Consider the following 22,076-nt stretch of genomic DNA (forward strand, 5'->3'; position numbering starts at 1 on the left):
TACAAGTGTCGACGTCCAGGAAATCAAGATGTACAAGCTCAGATCTGTCAAAGCCAGAAGAGAATGGATCTCATGACATGCTCAGTATCTCCTGTGACATCTCTCAGGGCCCCCTCTTTCATTCAGTTGACTTAAGGCCTGAGGAAAAGCACATATCCAAACAAAGCAAAAAAAGGCAAGTTCCACTCCCGGAGCAGCGTGAACGGGCAGGAACAATGCTCCATGTTCTGCCATGTGTGGAGCAGCTCCCTGGAAAAATGAGTGTTTGACATGAAGTTCCTGTTGGGCTGAATCGCTTTTGTTCCCATCTTCAGCGGGAGATTCCTGCTTCCCCCAGGCCAGTTGTTTCAACCATCGTGGGCTGCGTTCAGACACCAGACTAGCAGAGGCCAGGCCACTTTTCACAGCCCCAACCCTTCCTCCCCTCACAATTAGTCTCTGTAATTCCAGAGGAAAACAATCCCTTCCTCTCCACACCTCCCTTCCCCAGCCAGATAAAAGGAAGGGGTGTTTTAACAACAGCAGTAGCCACTCTGCTGAGAAGAGGGCACTTAAGCAACTGTGTGAGGTTAAGACCCCCAAGCGGGACTGGCTACGAGACAGAGGCTGACTAGCCATGTGACAGGCCTGCTGCGGACTGATTTGTTTATGGTGGTTAGGTGCTGAGGGAGGCAGGATGAACCCCCCACCTCCACCCCCTGGCTGAACGTGCAGAAGAACGAGCTTATGATTTGCAAACAAAGCAATTTTTATTTATTGAACAGCACTTCTGTCAGGCTTATCTGCCCCTCCTCTGCATCATGGGCCTTTGCTACTCAGTTGCATCTATTTGACTGTTGAATGGGACGCAGGATACTGAAACACTGAGCCCATGTATGTAGAGAAATCCCTAAAGGTGAGGGAACGATGGGAGGACGCAATATTAATTTTAAAAACCCGAGCCATTGTTAAAAGGTTTTCAACAGCAACTAGTGATCTTCTAATGCCCAACCTGAGATCTTAGGAGAAAGCCGACTTCCTGAGGGCAGACACTTGTTGCCTTCTGGAAAGCAAACCCCTGTAAAAAGAATCGAAGCGGAGCACTGTAAGCCGTGTTGCCTTGCTGTGCCTCCTTCTCTCCACCGGTAAAGAGAGGATAATAGAAATTGGAGTGGGCAGATCATCAGATGGCGCTGTTTAGTCAATATTATCTGCAACAACAAATATTTTATTCACTGAATTACTTGTCCAGTAAAGATTTAGCCAGCTGGAGAGCTGGCTGCACAACAATTGTGATTAGCTGAATAACAATGTTTATTGAATCCATGTGACATGGTTGGCTGTGCTACTTGCCTACTGACAAGGAGTGCTGGAACCAAATGCTAACTGAAGTGTGCCAAGGGCTTTGAGATCCTGAGATAAAAGGTGCTTCAACAGATGACAATTCTTACAAACCTGGATGTCTACAGAGCTTTAAATGGATGTCCTCATAGCCCCGGGTTGGGCTGATTTGCTCTACTGCAGCTTTTTCATTATTCAAGAAAGCCAGCCAGTAAAGCAGCTCAAGATGTTAACACACTAGTGAACTTACAGGATAGGCCCACATGCAACAGATTGTCCCTCAGGAGCAGCAGAACATCTGGCCCTACCAAGGACAGGCCTGTGAGTTTGTTTTTTAAACTAGGAGGGTGGGGTTAAAGGGGTCACTGTTTAAACCTACTTTAAATTAGAATATGAGCTGGACAGCATGTACTGCACCAGGAGGAACTCTCTTTGCCACCCCCTGGAATAAAAGATCTACCAAATTAATGCACTGTTGATCCTCTCTGTACTGACCCCTAATTGCATTTTAATACAAATGGGATTGCCTTCCCCAGTCGCTCATTATTGGATTTGCGATTATGGTCATAAAGGAACAGCCACTGCATTAAATTAACTTGGCTGTAAACAAAGAAGCCATCAGGTCCAGGGCATGGTTGGAAAAAGTTCTCCAGTGTTGGATGGCCGCCTCCACAAAATCCACTTACCAAGCCAGTGCTCACCTCCTTCCTCTCTCCTTAACCCCCCAAAATAGAAAATGTTGAAAGATTTAGCTTGAGAAAGAACTGGATTGCTACCCCATAAAATTACGTAAAAGTGTAGCTAATAAAGCCATAAGGTGAGGCTAGATGTACACCATCCAGTCTACACAGACAAATCAGAGCTAAACAAGTCCCTTTAGAGAGCGAGAAACTGGCATAAACGTAGGGCAAGTACCAATCAGAAAAAACATTAAGCAGCAGTTGTGTCTGCAAAGCACCTGCTACCCCCCTTAATTACAGGGACTCATGATGTTGGCATACAGGTAGATCCCAAACAGAGTCAACTCACTGTCTAGGGGTCTTTTAAGGAGGACTCAGCCATGAAGACGTCCTTTACAGTACGTAGAGGAGATACAAGGTATAGCTTCAAGAACACGTACACATTTTCATGAAAGGCTATTTCCATACGAATGATCGGATAGAAGTTGAGTGAGCCCACTGGACTATGCACATGTTCCTGTTATTCTTGCATTTTATTTCTGCGCTACTGAGATCATCCATCCTTACAATACTGGCTGCTCATCCTGTTGACCAGGATAGATCACATCCCTGCTGTGTTCACTGGAAACATTGTTAATGATTAGACTGAGCTGGTTGGATGTCATGATTCTGTTCCATAACTCACCACAAACTTCTTAGGTGCTTGCACTCAGAGACGGTATCTACATGGTGTCAGAACCTAGTCCTATTAGTAGCAGCCTAGCCACATTGTGGGATGGGGGCATGTTCAAACTATCTTCACCCATAGCTCCTTGAGCAATTTTTAAGAACTACTCATCGGAGAATTACTCCTAAATCCTTCAGCTACAGCTTGGTTATTAAGAATCCTGCGGGCTTAGGAAAGCCCCAGTTAAATGACTTTTCCCTAAAACTGCTCAGTTTGAATGAGTGCCATTGTTATTCAGATTACAGCAAGTGTCAGATTAACAAATCAATGGACATATGAGATATAAGACTAGTTACCATTGAAGTCTTTCAAATACCCAAGCATATGGATGAACCAAGTCTGAATTGTAATTGACTCACCCCTCTTTGATCTCTGTACCCTATAGGCTCCCAAATGAGACAGTGCCATCAGCCTCCACACTAGGGTTCACCAGTGAAAAGATTCCATTGTGAACCAGCCATGTACAATGCCTATTCTCTTGGCTTCCATCTGCAGGATGTAGCTGTGCTGTGGCACTTATAATTGAGACAGATCAGCTCCAAAAGCAAACAGAGTAACAGAGCAGAAGAGCTCAGCTGGGATTGTGCTATGCTACTCTAGAATCACTTACACAATTGTGGGAGGTATTTTCCAGAGATCCCTCATAAAACCACTTGTATAAGTGGTTCTTTATTAGAGGTTGGTTTTAGGAAGTTGAGAGAAAGGGATTGCAAGTGAATTTACAAAGAATTAGAAACTAAAGCACTGTCCTTCGGGCCACAGAAAAACACTTAATTTTTTTCTATGAACAAGCCTTTCCTGGTTTTGGGAAGAGGTAGGCAAATAAACATATTAGATTCATTACATAAAAGTGGCAAGATTTCTCAGACAAGCCATATTACAAATATTTGCTTGGCTCTAAGTTTTGGGTTTCATCACAAACCCAAAACTGGGGCTGAGTTACCCAAAAGGTCCTCATGAAATTTGCCAAATACTTTAACAGTCTCCAAATCCTGGAGACACACAACAGGGAGGGTTCCCTCCACCCACCACCCACACCAAACCATCAAGATATAGTCACTGGGGTTTCATGGCAAATGTTTGGATACTAATTACTCTGATAAGCAGGCCAAGCAAAGATCAGCAACTCCTGCACTGTATTAGCAGTATGTGGCATATGATCTCAAATTGAGCAGTTTTGAATCCATCCACTAGAGGGCATTGACTCCACATACTACTCAGCTGCTTACAGGTCCAAAGATGTGGGGTGGGGAGGAAAAAAAAAAACACCCCCCACATAATAGGTGGTGATGAAAACATACAAAACCCACTAACTGGAAAAGTTCACCAAAACAGACAGATTTCACAGAGCTCCATTTGCTGTTCAATTAAGATCTAATCATGCAGTCAGCTTAATGCTGCCAGTGAAGTGTGCTGCTGAAATCTACTTGAGTTCTCAGTGTGTGACAGCTAGAGGAGCTGGCATGCAAGAACAGGGGAAAGAGATGATTCTTTTTTTAAATTAGAAAACTCCTAGGTTCTTAATCTGCTTTAAGACTACCTGGGCCTGTTGCTTATACATAACCTTAACTAGTTACTATATTTCCTTTACCAGCGTGACTTCAGTATTGTCTCCTGGGAGAGCTTTAATAGCTGCAGTGCTCAAGATACATAGTTTGCTAGAAGTTAGTAATATACAATGCGGCTATTTCACACACAAAGTCCTGATGCTGCAGATGTATTAGCAGAGAGAGGACTCCACCTTCCATAAAGCAGTACAGAGGAAAGAAAACCTGTAATTAACAAGCTAAAGGATAGACGACTGGAGCGCTCACCACATATAAGTTTGCAGTAAGACCTGGCTTGAAACGCTAACCTGCTATTCAGTTTTATCCGAGTCTGATCCAAGGCCGGTCTGAAGGCTCCTCGTTCCACTCAAAGTTCTCCCTCCCCCACCTTGACTGAATTCTCCCAGCCTTTCAGAAACACCATCCAGACAGATCCCACGCTCACTAGCTACTAGAGCAGCGAGAAACGGAAACAAGATCTGCCACCAGAATTATCTCTGTCAATTTCCAACATGCTGATTGCAGGGTCGTGGGCGAAGAGAGATATTACAATCCCCTGCCACATCCCCCACTAGAAAATGTAAGAGCCACATCAAAAACTTTGCAACACTAACGAGCTCAGCCTGCAACTCTGCCAGTCTGTGAAGCATTTATCACTTCTGCTTCCAGGGCAGGGGTATGTCTAGATGACAGCAATTTGTTGACAGAAATTTGTGTTGAAAGATAACTTCCGACAAAACTTCTGTCAACAGATCGCGGCCAAATTACCTCTGTCGACAGAGCACAAACAGACTGCCTGGCTGCTCTCTCAACAGCATAGCCAATCATGAGCACAGCAGACAGGGCTGCCCGGTGTCCTCCTCGCAGCCTTTTCTGTTGACAGAAGGGCCCCCTGGAATGTCCAGCCTGGCCTCCTGTCAGCAGATCTCCGTCGACAGAGACATTATACCTCATGCGGAGCAGGATAAGACCATCGACAAAAGTACTACGTTCCGTTGATTTACTGTTGACAGAACACTTTGGGAAATTGGATGTCCCCTGGGTTTTGTCGACAAAACGCTCTAGTGTAACCACAGCGTAGGCGTTCATGGTATAGAGCTCTATTATAAAAATAGTGTGTGTAAGTGCAGGGCTAACAGGTTCACTTTCTGTAGCAGGGTCCATCCGTTATTTCAGCCAAGACAGGGAATTCAAAGGCACCCCAAAGAAATAGGTCAAAGGGTAAAATTTCTACTAGTTCCTCTTGCTAAAGAGGCTAGCTCACATTTTCAAAAGTGACTTTAAACCATTACAATGTAGTTGTCAGAGGTAAAGTTTTCACTGGTGCCTCTAGTTAGCAGCGCTGAGTGCAAGTCATAAGAAACTTGTGCAAAATCTCACCCCAAACCACTAAACTGGCAGGGACGAATGGATCTAGGAAACTACGCTATCTAGCACATTGCAGTGCTATGCAATCATAGCGGTGAGCTCTCTGATGTATTTGTCCTTCCTTTTATATCTTAAGCCACACACCCCAGGGCTGGACTGAAGTTTAGTGAAGACATTCATTCCCATTTTTAGCACTGACTCACCACTGTTACTCTGGAGTTACACCTGGTACAGCAGCTGCAGCCCCAGAGCACATAATACTGCAAGTCTGGGGTAAGGCCCATTTCCAGCAACGTTTGCATATCCCAGTGGTGAGGCCAGTGTTTGTCAAGAGGAATTGCATCAGATTTTCACTAAGAACAGGAGTAAGCCCGTAGTTTGGACAAACTCCAACAGTGTCATTTCATAACAGCAACTTATATGGGCAACTCATTTCCCGGCTATAAGATGAGAAACTTTTACAAAGACAAATCATGTTGATGTTTAAAGACTGGGATGGTTGGTCCACTTAGAGGAGAGACTCAATTCTTAAAACTGATTTGAAAATTCATTAGAAGGGAAAGTGAAAACCTCTGTATTTGCCCTTGGCACATTCCAAAGAAACGTTCAACAGCTAAGTGTGGCAGTGAACTATATTAATATAAAGTACTGCATTCTTGTCTAGTTCAGGCATAGGACAGTGACTACCCAACACTGGGGCAATCGTAGAATTATACATTATTTGACTGATGTCACTCCAGATGTGTGCCTGTTATTGAGAGCAGAACTGGTCCAAACTCACAAGGGTTTTTCGAATGTTATGAAACACCCTAAATTTTAAAATAGTGACACACTTCTTGGTACACTATTTCGTTTTGAATGGTTGGTTACGGTTGTGCTGATTTGCACACTCCGATAACCCTAAACTGATCATCAGTGCAAAGTATTGATTCGACTGTGCATACAGCTCTTTAGTGGTATTTTAGGGCCATTATGATTATTATTCACCTCTCCGCAAAATAGTGGTGGTGATTTTTTAAACCTAATGAAACTAGCATTGAGGGCTTTTGTTTAACACCCATAATAACCTACAATAACCATTAAAAAAAACCAACAACAACTAAGAGTTGCCTATATATATATCACTCACAGAAACATATAAAGAACTCAATCCTATATTCCTTACTCTATCAAATCACCCACTAGGGCTGAGAACTAAGTGCATCAGGTCCTGAAGTCTACAGCTCCAGTGTTCCCTTTTATAAAGTATATCCCCTCACTACACTTACTTACACGTTAAACGCATCTGTATGTATCTAAGGGGATTTAAAGAACCGATTCCAGTGATCCTTGATGCTGCTAGTCAAAAGGGGGAGTTGTGCAGCTCTGCAGGATCGGGCTCAGCAGCAAGGAAGATGAGAATTTAGTCATCCTCTCCCCTAACTTCATCCTTTCCCCTACCTTCACACACACACTGTTCTCACATAACTGACAGAGCAAGCAACTGAAAACTGAACTACTGGGAATCCAAGGTAGAACGTGCCAATTTAAACAGTACAGTTTAGCCTTCCAAAGGGAGCTGTGCTCCCAAATCTCCTTTGCAAACTTTTCAGAATCTGACACAGAGGGGTTTTAAGTGAGCTGTAGAAATTTTGCCATTATTAAGAGAATTTTTACTTCGTCAGGTAAATCTTTTAATCAGTTAATTAGATTCTTTGGAGTTCATTTTTTTAAAATATATCTTCCTCAAATTCTGCTTTTTTCAGTTAGTCGTATAAGTAGGGTTTAATTTTGAAATAAGAGACTTGTGTCTTGCAATAGTTTATGCAGACCGTTTTTATTTTGGCATGCCATGGAAAGTTGAGGACGCACTGCATTAAAAGATTAGCCAGATTAGAGCTCTGATTCTTTTGGACTCACCTTCAGCCAGGTAAGGCTTACTTATGAAAACAGTCCCATTGATTTCATTGTGGAGAATACTTGGGCAAATCTGACCCTTGCTTTGCAAGAGCCCCCAATACTTAGGCACAATGTGACGTTAATCTCTAGTCAATTTGGATGGAAGATTAAATTTAGGGGAAAAGTTTGATACGCTCTGGGCCTTGATCCTCATCTGATGTAAACTGGCACAGCTCCACGGACTTCCCCACTAGTTAACACTAACTATAGCACTGGCTCTTAATCTCAGGGATCATTTTTCTCACCCACTACTTCTTTACAGAGATAAGGAATGGATGTTTAACTGGACAAGTTCTGGGATTATTTTGGGCTCATGCTTTTCTGATGGCGTAAACTTACAGTAAGTCTCTATATAGTCGTTTTTATAGTCATAACACTCATTAAGTAGTAAGAAAAAAATCTGTTCATGTTTCAATACCGTTTCTAATTTAGCAGAATTGAAAGCAGCTGGAAATAAGTCTATTTTAATTAAGGAGAGAGTCTGATCCCATTCAGTAACTCAAACGGGCACAAAATCAGACTCTGAATTACATGAATCAGGATAGACAGGGTGTTGAAGGGACAGCATCAAAAGCCACTACACTTTTTTGCCTGACTTCCTTCTGATGTTACAGGTTGAACCTCTCTTGTTCAGCGCATTTGGGACCTGACCAGTGTCGGACAAGAGAGTTTGCCGGACGATAGGAGGTCAATATTTTCTAGCACATTACTAACATTTCCACTTCTTACTGGGCTCTTAGAAGACATGTGTGGTAAGTTACAGCTAAAGAATAGCACAGAACACTGAGAGCCAGGAGTGGTGGCTTCAAACGAACTTTAGGGGACCATGAGAAATGTGGCCACCCGCATCACAAATGGTCATCCAGATAATGAAAATCATGCTGGGATTACGGAGGCTGCTGGACAAGGGAGTTCCAGATTAGAGAGGTTTAACATGTACCACAAAACTTTTAAGTCCCTGATCCTACAAATGTACACGTGTGCTTAACATTTTATTGAAGCTAATGTTTGAAATGAAAAAACTCACACAGTCCACAGGTTTAAAGGAAAGGCGTTGTGCCTCTGGGTTCAAGCTTGGGTTACCTGAAATTAAGTCTTGCTTAGAAAATGCCAAGAACCATACTATACAGAATGAGCACTGAGCCAAATTTAGGTGTGAAAGTATCAGATGTCTGATTGGCACTTCCCAAAACAGATTCTGTTTCTTGAGTTGGAGGAAGGATGGAGGAGCTTTGGGGGCCGGCAGAAGCGATGTAAGGATGTGCTGAAGGCACACGTGAAAAAGTGCGGCATCGGTGTCAACATTTGGGAGAGCCTTGCCCAAGACCGTTCGCAATGGAAAGTGGTAATCCATGAGGGGGTGGCACAATTTGAGAGGTTCTACCCCAGTGCAGACGAGGAGAGGTGGAGAAGAAGAAAAGAGTGTCAAAAACTGCTCCGCACTCCTCCAACAGCTACCAACACCTGCCTCTTCTGTGATAAGACCTGCAGCTCCAGAATTGGGCTGATCAGACATCAACAGACTCACAAATAGGAGGGTGACATGAAGACGTCCTACTCATTATCGAGTGACCACCAAGACAGTTTAGGTAGCAGAGTAGGAGTGATTGGGCATATCACCTCTGGGAACTTTTACAGAGTCTGTTGTGGAAAGCAGGTACGTTAATGGGTAGCACTGGAGACTGTCCCTCAGTCTGCTGGTGTTTGGGGGTTTCTCTCTGTAGGAAAATACAGCCTGACAGAAAGGGAAGTGGCTGAAATTCTGACTGCATTCCTTGCTGGTGGTCCTGCTTATCCCACTCATTGCTGTCAAAGTCCTATGACACGCTCCACATAAGTGTCCCTTGACTATCTGATGATGTATCACACAAGGTGCTGCCACATCAGACAAGCATAGCATCTACCAACTCTGCATGCTCTCAAAACTGGCTCGTCGTTGGTCCCAAGTGCCTTGTAACTAATCCCTCTGACACCAACAGGATACTTATCTGCAGAGTCAGGCATGTGCCTATGCGCTTGCAGGACCAGGGCCCAAAATTCTTGGGCCTGAGAGAGGTGAGAAATAATTACACTTGTGTCCTGCCCCCCACTGCTCATGTTGAGCATTCGACAGCATTGGTGGGGAAGATCTCTTTCGCTCTAGTCCATTTCCCTTCTTCGCGTGGGTCTTCTGCACCAATCAGAGCAAAGAGCACTTTTAAAGAGAGAAACAATTTGTATAGCCAGCAAGTGCTCAGGGGATCTGGGCCCAGTGCAGCCTCCAGCACTAGTTAGCCAAAGTGGACTTGATTTCAGATTGATTTGCTGATAAACCAGGTGCCACTGTGCACAAAAAGTCAGAAGATTTGGGTTTATCTTATAGCTTTTCCTTACCATCCCCAAAAGGACACCCAGGGAGACCTAGGGACAGGATGTTCTTGGGTGGGAGGGAGAGAGATTCTGGTCCAAGACATTGTTGCTTCCACTCATCCATCATAACCCTTACAGACCTCCAGAGCAGGGGGCAAGGTAGATCATTTTCGGTCAAGCACTTGCCTGGTGAATGGTAATGGTAGCCTAAGGACCGACAAAAGGTATTGTTTGTGACTGATCAACTTTAGCATGTTACTCATTTTTAAGGTCACCGTAAGGGGTTCCTGACAATCAATTACATATTTTCATGGGCAACAAAAACTGAAAGAGGAGCCTGCTTAAATACGTTATGCCAAGCACAAAAGCCTTCTTCCTCCTCCATTTCAGCTGTGGCTTAGAACCCCACTCTGTACAGCTGATCTGCATCAAGTCATGCATGTACTATGGATATAAAAAAAGGAATTTTCATAAGCTATTCATTACTCCTGTGCAGTGTTTCCCCAGACACATCTTCTGCCTTGTGCTTAATATTTAGTCTATTCAGTGACCATTATTGGCAGTGTATGGGAATGCATCTAGTCATGTGAATCAAGTTGTACGATCATATCCTTAGAAGGTATAGTTAAAAATCCCATTTAGACTAGAATAGCTAGGCACTGCATGTGGGTGGGGGGCAGTTGGTTTTCTTTTTTTTGCTATCACTGGTGTCTTTTGATGTTCTTTGCAAACTTTTTATTTTTCCCCAAGTGTCACACGTAACATTACCACCCAATTATGTTTCTTCGTTAGCTGCAAATTTAAAATAAAACCTTACAAGTAAAGGGATGCGAAAACAGTGGGAGCATGAAGGAGAGCAGCTAAATGAACTTTACTCTACTTTAGTCCTCTGGGATGATTTGCAATCTAACAACCTTGTGCTTGAAAGTTTAATCGCATGAGCATCACTTCATTCACTCCTCAAACAACTTAAGGGGACAACAGGTAGCAACCGATAGCTTACAGACTCTCCCTGAACGGCTGAAATCACACAACCTGATATTTGCTGGTTTTTAAACTCCATTTGTTAACCATTCCACACAGACCTGGCATTAAAAATTATCTCACCACCCACTGGTTACTGGCATTGATGCCAACACAAGAGATGTGCTCCTGCTGAAAGAGGACCGTACTTCGTTCTTACTCCAGGGAGCCCAAGGTCGGTGAGGGTAGTCCATCCCAAGTCAACTGAGACCTGCTCTCACCAATATACTCCATTTCAGCACCTAGTACAGCAGTAAATTAAGAATTTCTGAGGCAGTATAATACATTGGGAAAGAAAAGTTTGGTGCCTGCATTTTGCAAATGACAATCAAAGCCTTCTACCCCGCCAAAAAGAAGGTGAAGATATTCAGTTGCCTAAAGTAGAGTCCATCTTCTCCACTTAAATCAGAGATACCGAGCACCGGGTTTATTCCTCCCATTATCGCCATTTGCTAGCATAATGTGCCTTGCATGCCTCAGAGTATCACACTAATCAGATTAGCCAGGCAGATCCACCATCCTAATAAGTTTCACACATGTACCCCCCCAAACTCATGGTTAACTTCGAAAAAGTTCAGCAACTCAACAGGTGAGGCTATGAAACCTGATCAGGGCAGACAACGTAGCCCTCTTCAGCGTCGTGCTGGGAAGAACTCATCACGTGCGTCATATCAGGCGACGTGCTTGAAACAGAGTAGCGCACTGAAAGCCCAGCAACACGAATAATCTTTGCCATCTGTTTGAACAACTCAACCTGCCTCAGATCTAAAATAATGATCCCACACAAACACAAGGGCCTTGCTGACTGATCCTAGGAGTCCACCCCTCCTTCCTGGGGCCATTTTCTTCATAACTCCCCTTGGTCACTAAGACAATGTCATTCAGGGTTGTTGGGATCTAACTGGAGGCTCGCCACCTGGCAGGACACGTTTAAAAAGAAAGAAAAAAGAGACAAAAGTAGCAATAGCCCCATTTCAAACCCTATTGGATGTTTGCACGCAAACGTTACTGAGTGGGTGGGAAGAATTCCCTCGACGAAATGATTTCTTCTTCTGGTATGGATTTAAGCTGGTCGGAGCCAAGTTCTGCGATTGCGTGATCTCTTTTTGAAAGGAAGGGAACAAAGATCCCAACAGGATCAAAAATGTTAAAAAGAAGCCACTCCAAAAAAGAATGAACAAAAAGCTTGTTTTTAAAGTAAAGTTTTGGCTTTCGTTCCAATTAAGAGCAACTCAAGGACATTTTCTAGCGAACCTTGCCTGCTGCACACAAATGCTGTGATTCCTGTGCGTGGCTTTTTTAAAATCAAATCCAGGTCCAATCCAGACCACGCTGAACTTTATCATAAGAGACCCCTTGCATCTTTAGAAAGCTTTGCAAGGATCGGGTGCCTGGGAAGATGCCCTCAGTGGTAGTGGAGGGCGCTGAGCACCTGGCTACATTGAATTCTTGCTGCTTTATCAATAATTTGCACCAGTGTGGTGGAAGAGATGGCAGCAGACACTTTCCCACTGTAAAGCAGGAATTTATATTGCTACAGCAAGTCTGGGTGAAATCCCAGCCTCAGTGAAGTCAATGAAACTTTGCCATTAGTTTCATAGAGGCCAGGATTTTACCCGAGATCATTAATAAACCACTTGACTCTCACGAAACAATTATTCCCTTCCACCCTCTTCTCTGAGCGCTAGATACTCGGGAGAACCATGGGACAACTTCCTCATTATAGCAATTGTGACATGCCTATGGCAAGAAAATTCATGGCTCACCTACTCTCTCCAGAGTCACAGGCAGCAGCTTAAACAATGGCACCAGATCCTCAGCTGGGGTTCCTTAAGTGCCAAGAACATATTTAGACATGTAATAACCACCACGCTTGACCTACAGAAACCATGTGCAACTGTACAGGCCCATGAGTCTGAATTTACAGCCATAAATCTCACTCAAGTCACAATTTAGGGACTCAGCACTCATATGAGGATCAAACCCTAAAACTGTGGGCTTTCCAAGGCAAGGATTCCATCAGCGTTTTGTCCAGAACACTATATGTTATGGTGCTATTATTAGATCACAGTGGTAGGGCACTTTCCAAACACAGAGGAAGCCTACAATCTGTTAGTCTAAATAAAAATTCACTGGCGGACTAGGGATATACAACACATTGCAAGAAGAGCTTGGCACTGCAGTGGAACTGGACCAAAATCAAATAGAAAAGTTGTTTAACAATAATAATCCAGCAAGCAATACAGGTTCAGTTATACTTACTGTGAGACACAGAAGCTTAAGTTCCCAGTACTATTTAAGAGTATCGTTATAGCTGCCCCAAATAAAGAGAGGAGGAATCCAGGGATTAAAAATACAAAGAAAATTGTTTCAAAATACCATGGAACTGATATTCTAGGCTTGCAAGAAGTGAGCTTTTTGGCAGACTTAACGCAGCGAGTGCCTTATATATCAGACCACAAAAGGCTATTCCCCTGCCTCTCCCAAAGGCACAAACTTCTTAAAACTGCACACTTCAATTTCTCAAGACAATTTCGAAGAGAAAGCTTACTAAGTATGAAAAATGCCGTATACTGCTAACTAATTAAAAGTAGTAATGGCTGGATCTTATTTCTTGTCTGTCGTGATAACTATTCTCATTTGAAGCAGCCAACATGCTGCATTCATTACAAAAAAAAAAAAAAAAAAAGCTACAAGCTTACAGAATGTGTTTCCACTGGATCTCCACTTATCGCACTATCAAAAAACCTATTCAAATTTTTCTCTCATCTCTTTGCTAGTTCAGAGACTTAACTTGCCAACATCATCTGATTTTGATTTTTTTTTTTTTTTGCAGTGTAAGAAAATCATGTTTGGTTTCACTTCGACAGCCCCCTTCCCTTGCAGACAACTGAACAAAAACAAAACAAAAACTGCCATTTTATCTCTCCTCCACAAGCCAATAGACCACATACTTTATTAAGGAACAATTCAGGCAAAAGTGATAGTATTTAATAGATTAGTCAAACACCACTTCAGAACAGAAACTTATCAGGAGTTTGGCCTTGAACAAGTCAACATTAAAAAAGTTTTAAAAGAGTTGTTTTAGCTGCAACAAAGTTACCAACTCCTTGTATGTACCATTTCCCTGGTTAAATATTCCTACTGAGATACCATTGGCATGAAATACGCCAAAAATAAGAAGATCTAAGGTTTAAAGAAACTAGACCACTGGATTTGTATAAAGAGGACTAAATCCCATGAACTCTTTTACATAGGAGTAACTTTACAAACGCAAGAGGCCCCACTGAGTTCTGTGGCACTAGTTGTCAATAGTGTTCGTAGGATAATATTTATAGCTGTTAATTTCTTATTTGGCTATTAACATAAAATACAGTCATTTAGCTAAAGCTCTATTCTTTTGATATTAACCTCTTTTTTTTTAAAAAAAAAATTAAGTTATGGAACTATGCAGGACCTTGAAAAGTGCTGAGGTTCAGTAAAATCAGTGGGAGTTTTGAGACAATATCTTATTTCTAATTTAGATGGTCAAACTTCTTTAGCTTCTTTGGATCACAGTTACAATTTTACAAAGCTACTTTGTTTAAATGAAAAGATGATATGAGGTCAGATTTTTAGTTTGGCATTTGTAAATTGTGAAGCTGTTTGGTAACTGCAGTGTTATTATTCAATGTTTATTCATTTAAGTGATAAACTCCATTCCCAATCCTGCAAATACTTATTCATGTAAGTAACTTCTAGGTATAATTTTCAAGTGTGCCTGGTGACTTAGAAATCCCTTAAAAATAGTAGTTAAAATCCCAACCCCGGGACATTTTGGTGACAAACTTTTACCCTTTGTCATGTTCTGTGGAAATCAGTCACTCTACCTGCATAAGCAAAGTTGAAAAAGGAAATAAATATTTACAACAGAAGCATATTAGAAGAATTCATACGCCAATGAATCACATCAGAATTATCATGAATAAATTTAAAACTAGCACTCCCAAACATGCTTGCTTTATGTTTCTTTTAGATATCGGCAGACTCCCAACTCGTTGTATCTGGAATAACATTTATTATTAAATTACTTTTAGTTATTTCACCCCTCCCTTCACTTGTAAAAGATTAATCAACCATTTTATGGTTTAATTTAGGTGCCTAATTAAAAACAGAGTTAAACACCGTCAACACCATTTTTGCTAATAAATCTTGACAGCGCTTCTGCTTTGTAACAGGCAGGTTCTCATTTCAGAATACTGTATTATAAATCTAATTTGCTTTTTTATTTCACCTTAAATGCTGCAAGGCTGGCCGTACACGCTTGAAATCCCAGAACTGGTGGTAAGTGATTGCAAAGAGACTGGCTTTTAGCTAGATTGTATCTATTACCCCTCTCGGTAACCGCTGCAGCATACGCTGTCTGACCTTGGTTTATGTTTTGCTAACAGAAGTTGGAGAGTGGGAGTCTGTCTCTCAAAGTGCATTGAAATTAAAATTTAGAGCGCTTTAAATCGTCACAGCTGCTCTCTCAACTCCCGGGGTTTCAAATTCAATGCTGTTTACAGTTCTGTGTTTAGTATTCCTTTCTACTGAAGAAAGTTTGTTATTCTTTAAAAGTTGGTACTTGCTAATCTGGATTTGACAATTTAAAATATTCGTGCAACTCTTGGCCTTGCTCCTACATGCTGCTTATGCACACTCTTAATGCTATGAGTATCACGGACTCCCAAAGAGACAACTTGCGAGTGCAGTCAGACAGGTGCTTGCTGGACTATGGTCTTTTTAAGATTGGGATTTCTACACCCTAAACCCCCAACTCTTTAAACCCTAGGAGTAGGCCCACTAGCTGCTCATGTTTAAAATACTTGTGCGTTCGAAGCATAAGGACCTAGAATTGTACATTGTAAAACTGAATAGCTCCTACCCCCCAATGTGTTTCAGATCCATCCCAGCGCTGCTGAAAATAGCATTCATACATTTGCTGTTCTTCTGAAACTCCACTGAGACAATGCTGAACCAGGTAACCAACAAATTTTACCCCATTAGAGCAACTCCAGTACAGTGATTTAATTATCGTCATTCTGTTCCCCAGAGTGACTACTCTGAGCAGTTTAACAGTAGCGAAACTTTGTAGGTGCATGTGAAAGACCTCAGGAGAATTAGTGCATAAACTATTTTATGCAGAAGTTACAAAATTCTCTACTAGTTTATATAAATCTGACATGCTCCAATTACAGGCTGACAACATAGCCTGTAGTGTTAACACTATAATTTTTGTACTATATGGTCAAAAATAAAGATCTGGTCCTATTAAGGCTTTCACGCTATCTGGTGTTGTTTCAAAGCATATTTAAACAGTCTAAATATGGGAAACCAATATACAAAATATTTAAAGTAAATTGGAAGAAAAGTAGTATTTGTGGTTTTGTTTAAAGTTAATTTCAGTTTTAAGCTTATTATTATACCCTCAATTTGTACTTGACCTGTGGCTATAATTTTACCTTGTTTTCTTCTTTATTGAGGATATTTGCACAATAGATAGAATATTTGCGCCATTAAATTAGAAATTTAGTATTCAAAAGTTTATTTTTGTTGCTTACGTAGTATTAACTGTATTAAATTGCAAAGAGGGTCTTGAAGAGTAGAGGGAATCATTCAAAGCAAGAGCTATTTATTATTTTTTCCACTTGCTCAAATTTTAAATACTTTTGAAGATGAAGTGATCTGGAATGGTATAAGAAGGAATAAACTATGAAAAATTTGAAGCACCCTAGTCATTGCTAAAGCAAACTTCATTACAGAACAGATGACTCCCCCCTCCCTGCCCCCTCAGTCCTGAACTATCACCGCAAACAGAAGGGGGGAAAAAACAGCACCCAATCAACATTTTTATTTAGCTTCATCACCCACAAATCTCTTTTGTTTAGGTTAATGAAGCCTTGTTATGCGAAGTGGAACTACAATTAAATTCTGATGCTGTAATACAAATCTCATCTGCTTTGCCACTGTAGCCCTGGGGATTATCAAACTATAAAATCATTAGCCACTTAACAGGACATGAGCAGTGCAGTTTGTGACAAAGAGACAACGTGCAACAGTACAGCCAGTCAGGTGTACCTTGCACAAAAGTCAGCCAAGAACTACTTTTTGAATATGCCAGAAAGATAAAATTGGCCACATGGCGTACAGTCCAAACCATGATTTATAGTTACAATGCTCCTTCCATTCACTCCCATTTTAAGAATGTTAGGAGCAGAGCAACACTGCTGTTTCTGTGATGTATAAATACACGTCATCCTTATTTATTGGCTAAGTTATTGCACTATTTTACACAGCCCCTGCAATAATTGAAGCATCTTGCCTGAAAGAAGCAGTAGAGGATTCAGAAGTGCATTAGTAATGAAGAATTATAAAAAAAGACAAACTCTTTTCATCTTTTTTTATAAGCCTATCAATGTTGGGTTGGGGGGATAGACTGTAGATTTTCCAGTTCAAATGAACACCCTCCAAGTTTATTTTAATTTGATTTTAAATTTAAACCCAAGTTTGAATAAAGTTTTAGATTACTTCGGTAGATAAGTTTTTTTATCACTGATCAGACCTTACATCCAGAAATAACTGTTGAAAAGAGCAGAGAAGTGAAGGTACATGAAGGTGGGGGAAATCAGAAGCCAACATTTTCATAGGTGTTTACATTTCTCCAGGCAATTATCTTGCCTTGGCTGCAGTAAGATCCTAATTCAGCTCTTTCAGCAGAGATCAACATAGAAGCTAATATTTCTTCTCACCCTGACAGTTTTGCTCATTAATTTTTGTTGTCATTTGGGAAGGATATATATTTTTAAAAAAGAAGCCTGTTTTGACTGCTTTCCTTGAGGAATATTCTTAGAAACCATGACTAGTGCTAAGATTATCAATCTCTTTATAGGCTCTGCTAATGAAATTGTTACTTATCTGTGGAATAATAAATAAAACAGAACCCTGACACACTGGTATCTGGAGCTGTGATCAGATGTGGAAAAGATTCCACTTTCATTACCAACATTCTGCTCAGAAAAAAGTCTCAAGCACACATCGGAAGTGACTAGTCGACTTTGAATGGGCCAGATCCTGTAGTCTTAACACAATACCCACTAGCTTTGGTGTCTGTTTATGGGTTTCAGGATTAAATTAAAATAGAAGTTAGTTCTGCATCATGCCCCTGAATGAAAAAGGGCAAAGAATTACCTGAAGATTTACTGTAACATAATAAATAGAAACAAAAGCAGCCATTAATTTCCTTTTGCTGGACTCCAGGACCTCTTTGAAAGCAACAGGTTTCCATTCACTCTAAAAGTCACCAAAGAATTAAATATACAGCACTAACGGGGTTTTGTAAGTAACATCCCTAACGAACACGGGTGCAACGGGATTTTCACTTGGTTTGCCATTTATTTTTTCTTTCCCAGCAAATGTTTTCCAGATGACACAGATTATACCTTCACCTTTCTTTGGGGATTAAATTAATTACTCCAACTCAAAGTGAACCATTCCTTAATTTAATAGAGTTACTGTTCTGGAGTCAGAACATTATATGCTGGATATGTTTTCAAAGACTAACCAGATTTTATTTATTTTTTTTTTAAAAATCTTCCTTGGAAAAAAAAATAAATCGAATCTATGGCTACAATACAAACAAGTGTTAAATTTGTGATTTGCATTATTTACCTCAGGACAACCCAGTCTGTAGAATTAGAAAACTGGTTTTGTTTAAGATACACCTATGATCTGCAGCCTGGGTGTATCTGTTTAATGACATGATTGTGAGAGTCTGTAGGCACACAACACTGATCTACTACTGGATAGTACAACCAATGAGTGGGCAAACCTATATGCATTTTAATCTCAATCCCTATCGATCAATCCCTTTCCACCAACTCCAAATCCGGTCTAGTTCTGGATTAGTCACATTTCATTGTCTCCCCGGATTACCTACAAGTTGTTAAGGTTTCTGTTTGTCAAAAAGCAGCAAAACTGGGCTTGCAGAAAAAGAGCTGGTCGCTGTAGTTAGGAAGAAGGGAACTACGGGGAGATGAAGGCTTGCAGGTAAACTATTACTCCCCTCCAGTTTCCACTTCCCCTCCAATGGTGGGCTAACTTCCCACCCCTGGATTGTCTGGACCAGTGTTTCTTAAACTATGTTCCACAGAACACTGGCATTCCATGAACAACTCTCAGTGTGCTGCAAGCTTCTGTCATTTTGATATTTTACACTGATGGGCTCTATTTTTTCTTATTTAAAACCAAATAGAATGTTACTGCTTTATTGCTATGGTACCTGAATAAAGTACTTCATTTTGGTTTTGCCGTAGATGTTGCTGTCTGGTTTTTGGTCAGACAACGATTTTTTGGAAGAAAATTTTCAGAGGTGTTCTGCATAAGGGTATTATTGTTTGGCGTTCCATAGTCCCAAAAAGTTTAAGAAACACTGGTCTGGACCTGCTGCTCAGCTCTCACCAGAGTTGGGACTGTCCCCTAAGAGGACACCGCAGAGAGGGAGTGTATCTGGATCAGTCTCTGCCAACCCACTGTGGCATTAATTAATATATGTAGTACATTAATACACCCTGAGCTGGTCAAGACTGATCCAGATTCTCCCTCTCAGTGAGGTCCTCTTTTTTGAAAGTTCAAACATGGTAAGGGCTGGTCTCTCCTCCCCACTGCAAACACCATAAAATCCTGCCCCCGCCCCCGCCCCGCTCCCCAGACATGCGTTTATCAAAAAGGAAAAAAAAGAAGAAGAATTGATCAGTTCCGTTCCCGGGGGATTTTATTCCCCAACCCCCAACCCCCGTATTTGTTCAGAAGAGACTTTCTACAGCTAAGCTGCTAAAACAGCTTGGAACAAAATCCCAGACAAGCAAAGCACAAAAGCAGTCCCGTGGCACTTTACACACTGGCAGAAGAACGCATTATCAGTAGTTAGCGTTCGCGGGGCAGACCCAGGAAAACGCATCACCCAATAAATGCTTTTGCTAGCCTACGGGGCTGCTTTGGTGGTTTGTGAGGATGCAGACTAACAGGGCGGCCTCTCTGTGACTATTCACCAGGCAAACAAGCGACAAGAAGGAGCCCCAGACCCAGACCCAGACCCAGACCCAGCCAGGCCACGTTTGGGCAGCAGAGAACCAGAACAAAGAGTTCACCTGGGGCCGGTCCCCTTCCCGTGCTGCTCAAGCTGGAGCGCGGATGAGAAACTCGGTGCGAAAGGTCCGCGGCGGTGCAGTATATCCGGACCGCTCCGGCTAGGCGGCTTTATTGCCAAGTGCCGCCAGCAAATCGGGCCCGGCTCCTGCAAGGCTCCGGGCCGAACCTCGCTGCAAACCAACTCCCTCCCAGGCGGAGGTCGCAGCCGAGAGCTCAAAGACCAAAAGCGCCCGAGAGCGGCGCGCCCCAGCCCGGGCTGCCGGCGGGGAGCGCTCGCGGATTTACGGGACCCAAACGGACCCGGAGCCTCGCTGCAAGCCGGGAGGCGAGGCGCCCCGGGGCCGCCCTGCTTTGCAGGCAGCCGAGCGGCGCGTTGGGCTGCTCCGTGCCAGCAGAACCCCCGCGGCGGAGCACAGCTGCAGCGCCCCCCCTTCCCGACAGGGATCGCCCCAGCCCCGCGCAACCAGCGCTGGGGAGCGCAGCCGGGGACCGGCCCGGGGAGGGCAGCTGCGGGCGGGCCAGGGGCAGGGGCACCTGCCGGCGCCGAGTGACCCGCGGGGGTTCCGGACGCCGGGCACAGCCGGCTGCAGCCAAAGCCAGCTCGCTGCGGGTCTGCTCCCCGGGAAAGCCCGAAGGACACGCGAGCCCAGACCCTGCCCCGGCTGGAGAGCCCGGGGTCCCCGGGAGAACCGCCGGGTTGGCCGGTTCCGGAGCGCAGGGGAGGTCGGCGGGAGGAGGCCACAGGGCGTGGGGGAGCAGCCGGGGCGAGACGCCGGGGATGGGCCCGGAGTTTGGGGGCGCGCCCGGGCTGCATCTCCGCGCCGGGCCCGGGGCGCCTCCAGCTGCAGCCCGCGGGTCCGCGCCAGCGGGACCCCCAGCCCGGCGCCAGGGACGCCCGCAGTGTACAGGGTCCCCCGCCCGCCCGCCCGCCGCGGGAGGCACAGGGGAGGGGGGTACCTGTACCAGGCGAGGCCCCGCTCGTAGTTGCGGTCGAAGAAGTGGGGCTCGGCGCCCACGGCCCGCACGTCGGGGTGCACCCGCAGGAACTCCAGCAGCGCCCGCGTGCCGCCCTTCTTCACGCCGATGATGATGGCCTGCGGCAGCTTCTTGGTGCCCGAGCCGTTGAAGAAGCTGGAGATGGGGCTGGTGGGGTCGGGGGCCGCGCTCTGCTCCTCCGGGGGGGCCGCCCCGGCCGGCGCCCTGCGCAGCAGCTCGGAAAGCACCTGGAGACCCCCCCCGTGCGCGCCGGCGGCCGCCGCGGGCCGCCCCCCGAGGCCGGGCACGGGGGCGCAGGAGCCGGCGCACGAGTAGAAGACGTAGAGCCAGAGGCAGAGCATGATGCAGAGCAGCAGCAGCCTCCGTCTCACCGGCGGCGGCGGCGGCGGCTGCAGGGCGCCGGGCGCATCCGGGCGGCGGATCAGGCGCTGTCCCATAGGCCCGCCGGCGCGCCGGGCAGCATGGCTCAGCGCACGGGCGCCGCCGCGGGGGGAGCTCCCGGGCCCCGCCAGCCGAGCCCCGGCGCAGCGCAGCGGCTAGCGGGGCGGCATGCTCCCCTCCGCGGCTCCGGCCAGGCGCTCAGCAGGCTGCGCGCCGCATCGCCGCCGCCGCCGCCGCCGCCGCCTCCTCCCGCGCAGCGCGCTGCACCCACCCGGCCCCTGGCACAGCCGCCCCGCACTGCCCGGCCGCCGGCTCCCGCGGGCGGTCCCCGCGCCCGGCCGGCAGAGGAGGGGCGCCAGCGGCGTGACGGGCAGCCCCGCCGGCCTATGGGAGCCGCGCTGCCTATGCTAATGAGCGGCCTGTGTGGCGCGCCGGGCAGCCAACGGGAGCTCAGCCTACTCCGGTGGGCGGGGCGGCGGCGGCGGCCGGAGGCGGTTCGCGTTTCTGATTGGCGAATCAGCCGTAAGGGGCGGGGCTCGCGGAGTCCGGCTCCCGGGAGGGGGGCGGGGCAAGGGGAGC

The 22,076-nt window shown here is 44.7% G+C and overlaps 1 protein-coding gene across 1 annotated transcript in view; it reads right to left on the bottom strand.

Annotated features, from left to right (window-relative positions):
- Positions 1 to 21,755, bottom strand: part of LOC142023452 (heparan sulfate glucosamine 3-O-sulfotransferase 3B1-like) — a 42,429-nt gene extending 20,674 nt beyond the window's left edge. Inside the window, exon 1 of the mRNA XM_075014409.1 lies at positions 21,078 to 21,755. Within this exon, the coding sequence (XP_074870510.1) occupies positions 21,078 to 21,553 (476 nt within the window). The 5' untranslated portion in view covers positions 21,554 to 21,755. The remainder of the gene's footprint in view (positions 1 to 21,077) is intronic.
- Between the last annotated feature and the right edge of the window lie 321 nt (positions 21,756 to 22,076).

This window comes from Carettochelys insculpta, chromosome 20, assembly GCF_033958435.1.
Source record: "Carettochelys insculpta isolate YL-2023 chromosome 20, ASM3395843v1, whole genome shotgun sequence".
Taxonomy (NCBI): Eukaryota; Metazoa; Chordata; order Testudines; family Carettochelyidae; genus Carettochelys; species Carettochelys insculpta.